This window comes from Capsella rubella, unplaced genomic scaffold (genome assembly GCF_000375325.1).
Source record: "Capsella rubella cultivar Monte Gargano unplaced genomic scaffold, Caprub1_0 scaffold_1, whole genome shotgun sequence".
NCBI lineage: Eukaryota > Viridiplantae > Streptophyta > Magnoliopsida > Brassicales > Brassicaceae > Capsella > Capsella rubella.
The window spans coordinates 16,201,884-16,218,742 of record NW_006238923.1 but is presented as its reverse complement, the minus strand read 5'-3'; the positions used below and the strand labels follow the sequence as shown (position 1 = coordinate 16,218,742).

General features: G+C 32.9%; 4 protein-coding genes and 1 long non-coding RNA gene across 6 annotated transcripts; 4 read left to right on the top strand and 1 right to left on the bottom strand.

Moving 5' to 3' along the window:
• Positions 1–1,814: 1,814 nt before the first annotated feature.
• LOC17897056 (hexokinase-like 1 protein) lies at positions 1,815–4,619 on the top strand. The gene is made up of 10 exons (XM_023789694.1): positions 1,815–2,231; positions 2,370–2,520; positions 2,601–2,786; positions 2,872–2,946; positions 3,026–3,178; positions 3,262–3,357; positions 3,464–3,594; positions 3,992–4,073; positions 4,156–4,481; positions 4,545–4,619. The coding sequence occupies exons 1-10, from the start codon at positions 1,951–1,953 to the stop codon at positions 4,546–4,548; spliced, it is 1,485 nt and encodes a 494-aa protein (XP_023645462.1). The 5' UTR covers positions 1,815–1,950; the 3' UTR covers positions 4,549–4,619.
• Positions 4,620–7,629: 3,010 nt separating this feature from the next.
• Positions 7,630–9,776, top strand: LOC17898253 (probable cyclic nucleotide-gated ion channel 12). Its single transcript, XM_006307489.2, has 7 exons — positions 7,630–7,651; positions 7,759–7,816; positions 7,912–8,239; positions 8,329–8,535; positions 8,624–9,006; positions 9,096–9,207; positions 9,298–9,776. The coding sequence occupies exons 1-7, from the start codon at positions 7,648–7,650 to the stop codon at positions 9,523–9,525; spliced, it is 1,320 nt and encodes a 439-aa protein (XP_006307551.1). The 5' UTR covers positions 7,630–7,647; the 3' UTR covers positions 9,526–9,776.
• A 1,182-nt stretch (positions 9,777–10,958) lies between these two features.
• On the top strand, positions 10,959–13,121 carry LOC17900236 (AP-2 complex subunit sigma). Its single transcript, XM_006305698.2, has 6 exons — positions 10,959–11,069; positions 11,165–11,263; positions 11,366–11,416; positions 11,873–12,046; positions 12,667–12,726; positions 12,824–13,121. Exons 1-6 carry the CDS (start codon positions 11,067–11,069, stop codon positions 12,863–12,865), a joined length of 429 nt encoding a protein of 142 aa, XP_006305760.1. The 5' UTR covers positions 10,959–11,066; the 3' UTR covers positions 12,866–13,121.
• Positions 13,122–14,083: 962 nt separating this feature from the next.
• On the bottom strand, positions 14,084–14,724 carry LOC17900539. Of its 2 annotated transcripts, none has more exons than XM_023777211.1 (2): positions 14,684–14,724; positions 14,084–14,613 (listed from the first exon to the last, which is right to left on the bottom strand). In XM_023777211.1, exon 2 carries the CDS (start codon positions 14,590–14,592, stop codon positions 14,302–14,304), a length of 291 nt encoding a protein of 96 aa, XP_023632979.1. In that variant the 5' UTR covers positions 14,593–14,613; positions 14,684–14,724; the 3' UTR covers positions 14,084–14,301. The 2 variants fall into 2 exon arrangements, with proteins under 2 accessions (XP_023632979.1, XP_006303465.1); XM_006303403.2 differs by having other exon boundaries at positions 14,084–14,599; positions 14,684–14,720.
• An 816-nt stretch (positions 14,725–15,540) lies between these two features.
• Positions 15,541–16,717, top strand: LOC111828683. The gene is made up of 4 exons (XR_002832485.1): positions 15,541–15,617; positions 15,993–16,104; positions 16,392–16,554; positions 16,650–16,717. It is a non-coding gene; the product is annotated as an uncharacterized LOC111828683 (long non-coding RNA).
• The last annotated feature ends 142 nt before the right edge of the window (positions 16,718–16,859 follow it).

Below are 16,859 nucleotides of genomic sequence, written 5' to 3'. Positions count from 1 at the left end.
TTCGACTTGCTTTAATCTTTTTTTAAGAATATTTTTAAAACAACGTTGCACTTGTTGTAAAAACACTAATTTTTCTTTTTAAATATAATTTAACATTAATTTTTTTTTAAAACTATATAGAAAATAATGGTTTTCTGTTTTTCGAAACCGTCTCAGCTCAATCCGAGACATAGGTGATCCTTGTTATGATGATGGTCTCCGCCTCTGATTCTCCACCCGCTAAGATTCACATATAGCTTTTTAAATTATGTTTTATTTTCTAAATACTTTCTAATTTTTCAAACAACTGAAGCATTCTTTGTACACATGGTTTTTGATTGAATAAAAATTTATATTCAATTGAAAAAAAAAAAATGGCTTTATGTTTGCCAATGTAATTGCTAAGAAACCTCTAGTGGTATAACTTTAAACTCGAACTTCAAATCAACATGATACATGAATAACTTTTGATTATCTTTATCGATTCGCTTTAAAAGTTTTGTATTGGAGCATATATTCTCAGTATGAAGATTATTGCGTTGTGTGTGTTATTGTGTTAGATTCCAAACTTGATCCATTCCTTATTAGAGTGATGCACACGAGAGTTTTTGATAATCTACCTCACAACACAGTATAAAGCAACATAAGCTAAGATTCATGCCTTTTCGAGTGATGCATCTCCGATAATATATATCTTAGGGATATCTTATGTAAGCATTTTCAGATAAATTGTTAGTTTTTATAACATTATTCTATTTGAGGATTTTTCAATGAAATTCTGAGATGATAATCTCAACTTCTTTTTTTTTCTAAGAACCTCTCCCTAGTTTCTTTTTTATTTTCTCTTACTATCAGACCATTTAAAAACCGTCAATTAATGTGAATATTTTTAGAAATCAAATTACTCAAAATTTTACGAAAGCTTGTTCATCCTCACTTCATCTTTTTTTTTTCAATTCTTTTTTATAATTTCTTTTTGGAGAAAAAGCCAAAAATATGTCTTTTAATTTTTATTTGAACTCTTTTTTATCGAACGAAAATATTTCAATTATATATATTTGGTTTAAAAATACATAAAAAATTATACATAATAATACAAATACGTTAGCGTAATATGGTGATATTAAGTGGGTTTTAATTTCTCTTAGATCATGGATTCGAATAATACAAATTGTATTTTTTTTGCTCGAACTCGTGACCTATGAGTAATTAAAACTCATTAGATACCACTAGACTATGCCAATTTAGTTATATTACTAAATGTATAAATTGTATATAACTATTAAATATGTGGAAGTAAAATTTAACATGTTTACTTTCTATATAACGATTGGTAACAACGGTTAAGTCGCATGTGTGAATCTGTTACCAATTTAAAAATTAAAATTTATTTACACCAAAAATATATAAATAAAATTAATATTTTTCTTTAAATAAAAGACAAGATACTAAACGCTCAAATAAAAAATAAACAGAATATTTTTCAAAATTTTCTCCTATTTTACTAGGACATAATTTTCTTTTCTTTAGCATGTAATCTTGACAATTTTCAAGTCTACTAATTTACGGTATTTTCTAATAGACGAAAACATTATTCAAAGTTGTGGCTAGCTATGATGATACCAATCTCCTTTTTTAATATAAAATCATGTTTCGATTAACCTATTAAATTATGGACCAAAACGATGTGCGGCGATCAGAGCATATCCAGGTATTGCACTTCAAGTGAAAAAAAAGGTTGAAAAAAAAAAAAAAAAAGGTTGACGTAACAGAAAATTAGAAAATTGCTCGGACAAAAAAAAAAAAGACTTCTTCTCTTAAAACCCAACAGTAGTGAAAGAATCAAATTAAAGTAGCCAAGTAGCAGAGCAACTAGTTTATAAAAAAAAACTTAGTTCTGAGAGAGAGAGAGAGGAGACAAAGTTGACTTTGGGATCTTCGTGCTTACAAAACAGAACCAAACTTAAGACAATGTCACTCATGTTCGCTTCCCCTGTCGTCACACCAACCGTCGGATCTTTCACCTTCTCATCACGCCGCCGCTCCAACTACATCGTGATGTCCGCCGTCCGATCTAACTCGACTTCACTATGTCCTGTACTGACAAAGTTTCAGAAAGACTGTGCCACTCCTACACCTTACTTACGTGAAGTAGCCAACGCCATTGCCAATGACATGCGAGCTGGTCTAGCTGTTGATGGAGGTGGAGATCTTGAGATGATCTTGACTTATGTTGATGCTTTGCCTTCTGGGTATCTTTTTTTTACTTTCTTTTATTTTATTAACATTATGTTTAGTGAATAGTGATGATAAAGATGATTAAAGTTTCAGCTAGCAAGAAAAAAAAAGTGTTGAGTCTTAAGATTTTGATTACATTTTGATGGATATAGGAATGAGGAAGGGTTGTTCTATGCATTGGATTTAGGAGGTACGAATTTTCGGGTGCGTAGTGTGCAATTAGGAGGAAGAGAAGAGCGTGTTGTAGCTACCGAGTCTGAACAAATATCTATTCCTCATAAGCTTATGGTTGGTACAAGTGAGGTAATGTGTAGTATGATGCAATAACTTTAATACATTGGTGAGTGTTAATTGTAATGGCTAATTGGGTTTGAACGTTTTAGGAGCTTTTTGGGTTCATTGCTACTAAGTTGGCAAGCTTTGTTGCAAAGGAGAAGCCGGGGCGGTTTCGGTTGGAACAAGGGAAGAAAAGGGAGATAGGATTTACCTTTTCATTCCCTGTGAAGCAAACTTCTATTGATTCAGGCACATTGATCAAGTGGACTAAAGGGTTTAATGTGTCTGGAATGGTGAGTCTATGTGCTATCATTAATTTGGTCACAAGTTCTTATGTGATTTTAAATTCTAATAACCTTTTAAATGTTGTTTTTGTAGGAAGGAAAAAACGTGGTTGCTTGTTTAAATGAAGCTATGGAAGCACGTGGACTCGATATGCGAGTTTCTGCTCTCGTATGTCTTCTTTATCTTGAGTAGATGGAAACTCTTGTCTTGTGCAAATTGGAAGTTTGTTGACGTTTGTGTGTTTAAGGTAAATGATGGAGTGGGAACATTAGCTGGAGCAAGGTATTGGGATGAGGATGTGATGGTCGGTGTGATTCTAGGCACTGGGACCAATGCTTGTTATGTAGAGCAGAAGCATGCTATTCCTAAACTCCAAAGCAAATCATCTTCTGGAATAACGGTATTCTTGTTTTTTTTTTTTTATAAATGTACTTTGGTTTTTTTTTATGTTCTCATGCTTAATATGTTTTGATTTGGAATTAGATCATTAACACGGAGTGGGGAGGGTTCTCTAAGATTCTTCCATGGACTATTTTTGATCGAGAGATGGATGAGAAAAGCCTGAATCCTGGTGAACATGTAGTAGAATATTATCCTTTCTCTCTAACAACATTGTACTTTTGATGTTTTGTTAATGTATGGTGTCATAAGTTAACAATTGTTTACTATTTGTGTGTGGTTGAAGTTATATGAGAAGATGATCTCAGGGATGTACCTTGGTGAAATTGTGAGGAGGGTTTTGCTACAAATGTGTGAAACTACTGACTTGTTCGGACAATTCGTTCCTGTCAAACTCTCCACTCCCTTTGCACTCAGGTACTTCTCTCTCACTATCTTTCTCCAATTCCAAATTGGTTGAGGTGGCAAATATGCAGTTTGGTTTGACGCAATTTTGGTTTATTCATTTCAAGTTTGAATAAATTATACAAGAATCGGCTTTGGTTAAGTTTCGATTTTGGTTTAGTTGCGATTTCAGTTTGTTCGATTTTAAACCATAAAAACCAATATGGTCATAAAACACATTTTGATACAAACAATTCAGTTCAGCTTTAGCTATAGCTTATCCATAGATTCAGTATCCTAAAATAGCATTATCTCAAAGTGGCCGTGGGTTTAGCCTTTTAGTTAATTAGGCCTTTGAAACTTGATTAGCTGATAAAATGTTGAAACTTCCTAAATGAGTTTTATTAATCAGTGTGTTAATTTTGTATAGGACCGAGCATCTATGCAAAATTCAAGAAGACAATACTGATGATCTTCAAATTGTTGGATCAGTCCTATATGACAATTTAGAGGTAGGTTGCTAATTTAAATAGAAAACAATCACATCCATAGATTGGATAACCTTACCAACCTGATCGAGCTTTTTGGAAATAGTTGGAGGCAACGAATCTGGAGGCGAGGAGGAGAGTGGTCGAACTGTGTGACACAGTAGTGAAACGCGGAGGGCGTCTAGCTGGAGCTGGTGTAGTAGCACTTCTAGAGAAGATTGAAGAAGATACCAAAAGGATGAGTTCAGGTAAAAGAACAGTTGTGGCTATGGACGGTGCACTCTACGAGAAGTACCCGCAGTATCGAGAGTATATGCAAGATGTACTAGTTGAGCTTCTTGGCCATAAGCTAGCAAGTTACGTTGCGATCAAACATACCAAAGACGTTTCTGGTCTCGGTGCTGCTCTTTTGGCTGCTACTAACTCCATTTACTAGTTGAATAACAGGGAATTTAAAAAAAAATCCAAAATCCTCTAGAATTCTACTTTCAATCCCTAAGTACTTCATGATTATAGAGACTTGGTCCATTTGTTTTGTGTACATTATATCATATATCAATAAGAGTGTTAGACCAACATTATTGGTAGGCTCTTATAAGTGAAACAGAGTATCTTAGCACAGTGTTTTGTGCTAAGATACTCTGTTTCACTTATAAGAGGAAGATTATCAATGGTATCTAACATTTTAATCTTAGAGTTAGTTTAATAATAAATTTGAAAAAGTAAGAGTTAATAGTTGTACTTGTGTTTTTAGTTTTGAGACATCTTTATTGTTAGTATCTTAGGTTAAGGATCTTAGGACAAGAAAAATTATATATAAAATAAATTAAAGTAAAATTTATAATTTGAAAAAACTTTATAATTATTGAAATTTTTTAAATTTAAAACATACATAAGATAAAATTAAGGAAAGAGAGAAAGAAGAGAAAAATTAAGAAAATTGATTTTTCCCCTTACTTATCCTAGAGAATTTTTGATGAAAGAAGTGTATCGCTTTTTAAAAATACCCTTCTTTTCTATCCATTTTTAAAAATACCCATTTTCAAATATGAAAAATTATAAACTTTTATATGTTTGATAAAGTACATCAAGATCATAATTACTACGGGAAGACTAAATCCAAATTATTATAAGGTTTTAAAAGGTTCTAAACGACATTTATAAGGTTTTACAAGGTTTTTAAAAGGCTTACAAAGTTTTTATAAGGTTTTTAAATAATTTTTAAAACGTTTTAAAAATGTATTTATGCGGTATTTTAAATTTACACATATATAAAGATAATTTGTTTCTATAAATATAAATTTCAAATTTTATAGTGTCTTTTTAATAAAATTAGAAATAAATATATATATATATATATTTATCCTAGTACCCAATAGAATCATGCCACGTGTACGCTTCTTAGCACACTATTTAGATCTTAAATAAGATAGCTTCTTAGTCATTTTGATGTATTTTTGATTTAATTAAATCACAAATAATCCTAAGAATTGTCTAAGATCTTTCCTATAATGTTGGTCTAAGAGCCTGCCAATAATATTGCCCTAAAACCAGCTCCATCGGTAATATTGATGTGAGTCTCCAAAAAAGTAAAAATATATTATTTTAATTGTCAAATTTAGTTTTTATTAAAAAAAAAATAAAAAAAAAAAATCTGATATGTGTGCATAAATATGTAAAAACGTGTTGCAAAATCTCCCTTTTAAGAGACTATTATCTCTCTCTTTCTTCACTTTTATTTTTTTATTAATTAATTTTTTTTAACACTTCTCTACGATATCTACGTTGGAGATGCTCTAATTCTGATATGAGTATCTCTTGATTTAAAAGCTGAAAAATAAATCAAAAATCACAATTAAACACAGAACCAGTTCTCTTAGGATGTGGGCAATTTTGATTGGTTGAAATGAATATCTGATGAAAAAATAAAACTATTCTTTTCTTTAATTCTTTTTGTTTATTTTGCCAAAAAAATAAAACACCTCTCTCTCTCTTCTCAATCTCCCTGCGACCAACGAAAAAATCTCAATCTCTATGTGTCGATTTCTATCAAACCTCTCATCAATCTCTCTCAATCTCTATGTGTCAATTTTTCTCTTGGGCATACGATTCTCTCTCTCTCAATCTAGAGGCAATTGAAGTTTTGAAGCGTTCTTTCTCAATCGAGAGGCAGTTGAAGCGTTGAAGCGTTCTCTCTCAATCGATATCTCTCTCAATCAAGAGGCAATTAAAGGTTTGAAGCGTTCTCCTGAGTGTTCTCGTTCGCCGTCGACGCCGAGTTACAGCCGTATCGCAACAACATGCGGTGCAAAGACCGGATCCATATTTTGTAGTTAAAAATATTATGAATTTTTTTTAATTTTTTTTTTTTAGAGAATCCCAACTTGAGAACTCTACCATTGGAGAAAGATAAATTAAATAAATTTGTGAAAGGTTCTCAACCAATAAAATTTCAAAACTATTAATAAAAATATTGGATGGAGTTGCTCTAAGCAGACTCTTTGAGTCAAGCACTTTCAACCAAAGAACAATTTCGTTGTTGAAAAAAATTTTAGTCGAAAGATACTTTGTTGTTCTCAATTTTTATAGTATTTATAAGTAAAATTAAAATTTGATATCAACAGAAATATAATTGCTACATGTAATAAATTAGCATATTGCTAACATGTTAATAAAAGAATTAGATAATTGCTAACATGTTATAAATTAACATCTATAAGTAAAAGTTACATATTTAATTATAAATTTAATATGCCGTTAATATATAACTAAAGACAGAAAGATAATTGGTAACATGTTAATTAAATTTAATATGCCTTCTAGTCTAAAGATACATTTTCTAATGTTAGTAATTCTCTTTTTGTTTTTAATTATATACTAAATTTTAACCCGCGTTATATCGCGAGAATTTTTTTTTTTTTAATTCAAATTTTATTATTATGCTGTAATTTGTTTTAAAATATTAAAATTGCATAATTCAAACTTAATTAGATCAGTTTGATTGGGCATATCTTATATTAGTTGTTAAAAATAATATAACAAATGTATAATCCTTTTTGAAATATAAGGTTAATGATATTTTAATATTTTAGTAATATCAATCCAAGCATCTCCCGTCATACTAATTGTGTATCTATTTAAAACAAACAAAATTTGTAATAACATTATTAATTCGATTTAGCCCGTTTTCAAATATACATATGTACGTATAATACTATCTGTTTACGCGATAAAAAAAAATTAAGAGCTAGCTAGCTAGTAGATGTTGAATAATCTTCATCGACCACAGTTTGGGACCTTCTGCATTATCTACTTTGGATATATCGATACTCCCACAATCTCTCCCTGTCATGTTTATGTTTTCTGTCGGCCCTGGACAGTGCAAAGTGAAGCAATTTGCTCAAGCCCCTTAAATTTTCCAACAAAATTACAGCAAAAAGTTGTTGCAAATAGGCCCTCAAAGTTTTCCAGTTTTCAATAAATAGCCCCCAGTTTTATAAAGTTTCAAAAATACCCGTAAAATTATTTCTTAAATAAATGAATTGAGGTTCTCAGTTTTTTGTTAGTCAGTCAACTCCTTATCGTTAGTCTGTATACAATGTGTAATACTATATAGTCTATATTAGCTCCGTTTGGTTTCTAATATATATTTTGCGACTACATCTACATGTATAGTGACTTCATTTTCTCTCTGATAAAAACATTGCAGATGAGGAAGGAACCTACGTACATACAGACATGAATATTCAGATGACTAGTTCTGCAAGGTAGCTAGTTTCAAATAACTTATACATATACACATAAGTTTTTTTGTTCTGTTTGAAATTTTGTAGTTGAAGTGATATCTTGTTGTGATATACAGGTCGGGTACTGGGAATGGTGCTTACGAGAAGATACGCACCACTGAAAACTGGAGGAAAGCCTGGAGGAAGTGCTTACTGGCAGTTTGTGGGTTTGCTTTGGCTATTGATACTTTGTTTCTCTTTATTCCTGAAATTAACTATCTACAAAAATGTATCGGTTTCAACGAAAAGCTTAGAACAACAGTTTGTTTCTTTCGTATCTTCATTGACCTATTATATGTTGGTATCATCATTTTCTCCAAAACACCTTTGAGAGGCAAGATGAGCGGAACAAAAAGACTCATCTACTTTATTGTTGACATTGTTTCTCTTCTCCCCATTCCTGTGGTACGTTAGCATTCTCTCTTTTTTTTTTTTTGTTTTTTTTTTTTAATTATTATTAGTTTTGAGAGATGTTCCAATACAAAATCTTGTAGGTAATGGTTTTCTACCTCCGTACTGAATGGTCTAGCAATCTGGTGACTAATAGAGTGCTCAAGTGGACCATAGTAGCGCAGTATTTACCAAGAATCATTCGCATCCATCCGATTTACAAAGCCGTGACAAAAACCACTACGACAATAGCAGAATCAAAGTGGATTGGAGCTCTTTTAAACCTTTCGCTCTTCCTGTTGTGTAGTTATGTAAGTCTTGAATTTTCTACTGTTTTATTTGTTATATGCTCGACATCAATCAAGAATTGTTGTTACAAAAATATGTGATGTCGGCTAGGTGTTTGGGGCTTTCTGGTACGTTACTGCAATTGAAAAGCGAAGCAGATGCTGGCGTAACGCTTGGGTGGATAAGACTAACTTTTGGATGAATAAGACTAATAACTTGTCTGGCGTTTTGCCACCACGCAATCTCACGGAGCTGTATTGTGCTCATTTAGTAGATGGTAAAAACAACAGTGTTTTTCTGTTTCATACATGCCTAATAAAAGACCCTGAAAAAATCCCAAAACCATCCAAATACTTGGCCGGGATCGAAACCAAACGAATATACGACTATGGTATGTACGGTGAAGTAGTGAAGTCTGAGGTGGGAAGTGCTAATCTAAGGGATTTTCCAAAGAAGTTCTTCTACTGCTTTTGGTGGGGTCTCCGAAATCTTAGGTTTGTACATTTAAACTCTCTCAACTTCTTGTGAGACGAAAAAAGATGATATATAGGCTATAGCTTAACCTTGTGTTTAATGATTACAGTACGTTTGGTGAAAGCCTGAAGCCAGGCAACTCGGCAACAGATATCTTTTTGGCTATCATCATATGCGCTTGTGGTTTATTCTTGGTTGCTGTACTCATTGGAAACGTTCAGGTATTAATTATGCGCATACGTACCACAGAAACTACATTTACATTTTGATGTCGTACGTCAAACTGATTCCTTTAGTATTGGTGATCACAGAAATATTTGCTAACAAGTACCGTCAGATCAGACGAAATGCTGGAGAGAAAGAAAGACACAGAAGCATGGATGACTTTTAGGAAACTACCAGAAGATCTTAAGAAACGCATTAAGGAAAACGAGAAAACCCTATGGAAAAATGTGAGGGGCACTGATGAAGAATCTCTTCTTCGTCGCTTGCCTGAAGAGCTCAGACGCGAAACTCAACCCTATCTACTTGATGATTGAAGGAAATGTCTCTCCGGAGATTAAATCCGTTAAACTGGATTGGCATCAAACTGGAGTAGAATAATCCGTTAATAATGGAAGAATATAATGTGCCTTCCTAATGTTTTACTATTGTTTAGGGACTTTATCTTCCCACCTTTCCCAATTCCCTCTTGTATTTATGAATCCTTTTAGTTTGCATCCATCTATTGTATTTGTATCCTTCTATCTAATGAAAAAAAACTCCATAAAGAGGCAGACTTAATCTGCCCAAAAACTTGTGCTTTGGGGACTTCTAGCTATCAGACGACTCAGTACACAGACAAGCTAAGGACTCCATGTGAGTTCTTATTAACCATGCAAGCTCAAACATGTCCTACAACTCTCTTTAAGTATTATCAAATTATTGGCCATGAATGTGCTCACATACTTTAGTTTTGTGTTTTAGGTAAGAAAATTTGCAAACAAACTGGAAAAGTATATAATATATATACTTGGTAAATGGTAATAGACAAGAATCAAGCATGCATGCAAAACTAGAAAGATTGATGTTGATACGGACATGGCATTCGCAAGGTCATCGTGCGAAGTAAGTTATAAAAAGAGTCAATGATGTAAGAAACTACAAAAATAACGGCCATTAATCTCCAACACTGAGCAGCTTAGCTGGTCTCGTAAAATAGAGTATTACTAAAGACTAGCCATAGAGGAGTAACGAACTATCAGAAAATCATTCTGTTTCTTTCTAAATGAAACTTTTCGCACGAATGAAATTTTTATATTCTTATTGCTAAATGAAATACTCTAGATGAGGTAGAAGTTCTGAAGTATGACTTACCGATGTTAAGTATGTATGACGTTATACTTCCATTATAACTACCACATCGTATCAGAACTATACATAACTTTGACCTTCTTTTGAAGCTTTCTGAATCGTAAGTTATAATCGTATATCTACCTGAATCGAAAGTTTTACTACAAATACACAAAATATGATAACAAGATTGAAAACACTAACTCATCCAACTAGCCTAGAACTTATGATTTAACAAAATTGATAACATTAACAGAAATGTAAAATTTGAAATAAAATGACAATTTATTCTTAATTAATTTTATAAATAATTTCTTCAATTTATTATAAATTTACAGAAAATATAAATATGCGTTTCAATATCTAAATTCAATGGATTTTAGATTGATTTCCACGATAGATATGAATTAAAAAAAATTATGATATCTGCTCCGCATCCATCTTTAACAAATGTTGATATAAAATTTCAAATTTTTTTTTTCACTATAGAGTTTAATGAATTTTGTAAGAAAAAAAATTGAATTTCACAAATCTTTTTTTCTAGTGAAATCAATAAATTTCTAAAAACTCCATTTTTTTCATTTTGTTGACTGGAGAGAGCTGGTTTTAATTAAGAACTTGTTTAGAATCAAAAGGTCGTGAAAATTCAAAGTGAGATCTGAAAGACAAAAAAAATAAAATCCAACAAATCTTATCCTCTGATCGCTCACGATTCCTCCTGAATTCTCCATTAACATTCACAGAGAAAATGGTACTGCTTCCTTCTGTCTCTTCTCCACTTTGTTTCATCTCTAACGCATCAATTTTGATCCATCTCTTTCTCTCTCTCTCTCTCAATTTGTACAGATCCGATTCATACTATTGCAGAACAGACAAGGTAAGACTCGTCTTGCCAAATACTATGTTCCACTCGAAGAATCAGAGAAACACAAGGTCGAATACGAGGTAACTCATTTCAAATTTCCTATCTTTTAATCCTCCTCTTATGGTTTCTCCATTAACTCCAAAAGCTCGGTTTTTTATTCTTAATTTTGTCTTCTTCATCAGGTTCATAGGTTAGTGGTGAATCGCGATGCAAAATTCACCAACTTTGTCGAGGTTTGTGTTCTGTGTAACGAGATTAGGGCACTCCAGTGACTATTTTTGGTAGAATTGATTGAAAAAGAATTGATTGAGGCTTTGAAGCTGAGTTTTGTTGTATCAAGATCTTTATAGAGAACTCGAACAACCCTTAATGAGACATGAAAATGTGAGTAAGAACCAAGATTGTAGGAATGCATATGATTCTTTATTCAGGTTTTGTATAATAAGATTTAGGGCTGTTGGTACTAGCACAGTATAGGAGCATTGCTCTGAGGTATTAGTTGTTGTTTGAGATTTTGATAGAAGCTGAGGTAGAAGTACCCAACTCATCCAATATCTGTGTACTGTATAGAGAAGTAGAATGTGATTAAGAAAGCAATATTTTGGAATGCATTTTATTTTTGTCACTGGTTATTATTGTGAATCTGTTATGTAACAAATGATAAAACTGTTTTCTGCTACTATTTTCAGTTTAGAACACACAAGGTAATATACAGGCGTTATGCTGGATTGTTTTTCTCTGTGTGCGTGGATATAACCGACAATGAGTTGGCTTACCTGGAGAGTATCCATTTGTTTGTGGAGATATTGGACCATTTCTTCAGCAATGTCTGTGAGCTAGATTTGGTGTTTAATTTCCACAAGGTACCAAACCTCTTTTGTTGCTCTTACTCTTTTTATATTTAGTTTCTCAAACTGCTTCTTTGGATTTAACCCTTAAACTTTAGCTTATGATGTTGTATAACCACTGATATCGAAATTGCTTCGTCTTTTCTCTGCTTAGAAGCTTTGAACTAGTTTAGTGTAAATGTTTGTAAGGGTAATCTGAAGATTTTTATCCATGAAGCTTCTAAGACCATCCTCAATGCTGATCCTTAACATGATCCTTAAACTACTTTTGGTTAAAATCTAATACATAATTCAACTCTATATATAAGGTACGTATGTTATATAAGGTACTAAAGGAAATCATAAGATCCATTTTTTCAATTAAACTATTAAAGAAATCATTAGATCCACTTTTAAGGATTATGCATTGAGGATGCCCTAAGGGTCTTTCAAATAAAAGCTTAGGTTTGCGAAAATCAAAAGCTAGTTTCGTTCTCTTCTCATTGTATTCGTCCCAATTCTACGCTGACCATCATGACCCGTTAGATAAATATATATAGCATTCCCCATTTTTGTTTAACTATGTGAATGCTTCTGTATGTCTAGATTTGATCTGTGTTTGTACTCTGCTAACTCCCTGTAATTTCAATTAAAAGGTGTATCTGATACTCGATGAATTCATTCTTGCTGGGGAGCTCCAAGAAACAAGCAAAAGGGTATGAATTTTTGTTTGAAGCTCTCCTCTTTTCACTAACACATTCCTTTGCTCAACCGCTAACCTTTTAAATGCTGGCAACAAATTTATACGTGCAGGCGATCATCGAAAGGATGTCAGAACTCGAGAAGTTGGAGTAATGATGGTTAATGCGTGCTAGTCCATCTGTTTTTCTCTTTTTCTTTCGTGGCGTGTCTGGAGCTTAGCGATGCTTTGATGAGTTGAAGACAATGTTGGTGTCAAAGATTGTGAATGTTATAGGAATGATTCTGCTGTTTTCAATCATCCAAAATTTGTTTATCTGTCTGTGATTTTCGTTTCAACTAGTGAGGTTACTATTTATCGCAGACATTGAATTCTGTATAAAATCTTTGTTTCGCAGAACTTTTGGTATCACATCACATATCAACAAGATAGAAACTGCCAAATTATCAACAAGATAGAAAGAGTAACAGTGAGGGATGTGAACAAAATCGAACTTTCTTTGATAAATTGATGCTCGAAACAGCTTTAAAGATCCTTGTCGATCCTTTCATTAGCCCATGTCTGTGGCTTTTGCTGTTATCCAAATTCATTTCTGTCTTCCATTATTAGGATTCACCAGGTCATAGAAACTCACACGAGAACTTTTCTTACCAACCCAACTCTTCAACTCTAACAAGTTAGACTTACTGAGTTGCCAAACGCATCACTACGGGGAGACACTTTCCAAGTTCCTACATTATTCAAGACTGACAGACACTAACAAATATAGATAACCCAGGGCTTCACCGTCATGTATCTCTTTTCTCACTACCCAACTCTTCAACTCTAGTAAGTTACACATACACTGAGCTGCCAAAGGCAACTTTACCAAGAGAGACTTTACTATTTCCTGAATCAATCAAGCACATAGACACAAACACTAACCAATATAGTTAAACCAGTGCTTATCAGTCCTTTACCTAATACCCATTGTTCTGTTAATTCTATCAAGTCCAGCATTTTCCTCTGGTTCTCTTAAGCTCTTCCAATGAACTCTCAATTCTCAATCACTTTGCTCTTCGCAACACATCACCAACCTCCACTAAGAATTCAGTAACCTCATTTCTATATCTTTACCTAAGTCATATTCTTCTTGGATAAACTAAAGTTACTAAACTGTTGCACAAACAGCAAACTTCACAAAGGTTCAAGGTCTACCACTTAATTGGAGCACAACACTAACCAATATCTAAACACATGACTCACAGGAAATATGTATCATCTACGTTTCTTGTCCAATACCCCTAATACCATAATACGAGTCAAGCATTTCCCATTAGTGTTCTAAGAGTCTCTATTGAATAACTCAACTATATCCGTCAGAGATAAGAAACTACATCATTCAATGGATTTGCTCTTCTCAAGCAATGCAATCACCAATCTCCAGTAAAAAACTCAGTAACACCATTTCTAAATTCCAACTAGCAAGATTCAAAACCTCACAATTCTCTTTAGAAAACCCCAAAACTGTTACACAAACAATAAAATTTGACAAAGGTTCAAGATCACATCACCAGCTAACAAGACAAGTAGTGACAAATAAAAAAATAAGTCAAATCTTTGTCTTCTTAGGTTTCACAGGACATATTACAGGAGAAGCAACATCATCACCTTCTTCATCAGACAAGATTTGGTCGGGGACATCATCATCATCCGGAACATTAAGCTTTGTGATATAATCTTTGAGTATCTTCATACTTTCAACTTTCATCGAAACCAATTGGTCCAATACAGTATCACCCTTGTTTGATGAATCAATGATGTAGCGCTCTGTCCCAAGCTTGAACTCGACTTTAACTAGATTCTTCTTACCAGGGACTGAAACGTTTCTCTCAATCTCCATATCGGACCTGAAATAAAAAAACTAAAGGAATCAAAATTACGGCGTTGTAGGAGCAGAACCCTAATAATGAATTTTAATTTAGCTTCGTTACCGGAAAAAGTTAATTTTGGTGGAAGAAGAAGCAAAACGACGATGCAGCCGAGAAAAATAAACAAGTTTTAGCGATTACGAGTTTTGCTGATTTTGGTAAAATAAATTTTATAATAATTAATCTTTAAATATACTTTACAATTATATCAAATAATTATATTCACAAATATATCCCGCACGTATGTGCGGATCCAAATCTAGTTCTCTTTTAAAATTACAAGGTTCAAAATGTTTTTACATATCAAAATTAAGTTGTTACCGTTGTGTGTGATGAAGAAAATTTAACAGAAACAAAATCTAGGTATAGATTTGCTTAAACTCATATTAATATAACCGTTGTGATTTTATCAATTTCCTTTTCTCTTAATTAAACAACTCTTCTTCTCAACTCAAAGCTTCTTCTTTTTTGTTAAACAACTCAAAGCTTCTCAACCCTTCTTCTTCTCCGTTCTTCCTTTTGATCGAGAAATCAAAATTCTCTGTTTCTCTCACTTCTTCTTCTTTCTCTTCAACAAATCAATATCCTTAGTTCGTTCTCTCTTGTCGAACAACAAAGCATAACCCTCTTCGCCATCGAATCTCTGATTCATCGTTGGTGTAAAGCTTCTACCTTTATAGCTTTTCTCTGGTTAATTTGTTGTTGTGAGATTCGGTTTGATGATCGAGATATGCAAACAGGGCGATCATAGAATGCTGAGGCTTGAGACATGAAGGCGATCTAACCTCTGCTTTTGGTTCGTGTTGGGATCTAACCTTTACCCTTCCTCTTCCTCTTTACCCTTCTTGTTCCTCTCTCTGCATATGGTCTTGTGTCTTAGAAGTTGAGAACTTTTATCCAATTTAAGGTGTTTATTATGTAGCAATTGATTTGATTCGATTTGTGTCTTCATTGAATCTGGAAGCCAATGTTTGCCTTATGATGATTCACGTATTTGGTTAGTATTCCTCTCTTTGGTTTTGTAATGAGTATTTGTGCTTCTCTCTGTCTCCTTCTTATATGATTTTTTTTTGTGTATTCTTGTGTTAGAATTCCTCTGTTGCTTAACTGTTAGAGTTATATGTATTTGTATGTGAGCGTTACAGTGTTAGCTATGGTTTTCTGACATTAACTATTACAAAACCATTGATCTGTAGACAAGGAAGTTTCAGACCTTTTGATAGGAGGAGGTTTGTTCTTTCTTGGTGAGCTATTAGTTTCTACTTTTCTGTTGTTGTTGTTCTCTTGTTTTTGAATTTAGTTATATTAGTATATATATATTGTCTTTGCAGGTCTTTGATGTTGTTCTCTGTTGTTGTTCTCTTCTTTGCAGGTCATTGATGTTCTCTATAGTTCATGAAGATTTGATCAAGATGACTTCCTCACAATTATCCAAAAAGAAGAAGGATCATGTAGCATCAGCATTACTACGTTTATAACTTGAGGTATACTGTTTTGATTTGTGAGTTTCCATTGGCATTGTTTTATTTTATAACTACTGAGCTCATGTTGCTTCTCGACCACATATAGAATTATTACTACCTCTCTGCAACTTACAGGACTGAATCTCATAGGTGTGTGTAAATGCATATACGATTTTGGATTGATGCAAATGCAAGCCATCTTGTGTACTTTTTAGTTCATCATCATACATGTTATAGCCTTGTGATTCACGTATCATATTTATCATTCATCTCTTTGTTTTGAACTGAGTGTTATGCTTTTGTTTCAGGGTGGAGAGTCAAGGTTCGATGGTGACTCAAGGCTCGATGAATGTCTTCATTGATTCTCCATCGATTCTCTATTTTCTTCAGTTATTAGAGACTAGAAGAATATTTATAAGAGGAATATTTAGAAGAATATTGAAGAGAGGAACAGAGGTATTATATTAGCAGGTTCGTATGATAGTTGTCTTTAGTTTTATCAAAGTAATTTGAATTTTTGACGATTATGAAATGAGCTGATGGGTTTGTTTTTGTATTACGTGTAGCAAACTTCAGAAACGACCACGGATGGAGTCGCCTCGCCTCAGCTCTCAGGATACTTAAATATCACAGGTATATTTCAACTTTTCTAACTTAAAAAAAAAAAAAAATTAAGAGCAATTGATTTTGATTTAAAAATATACATAAAGAAGAAAAGATTTTATGTTTTTCATTTCTATTTTCCTGATTTACAACTACATATCAAGGTTTTTTAA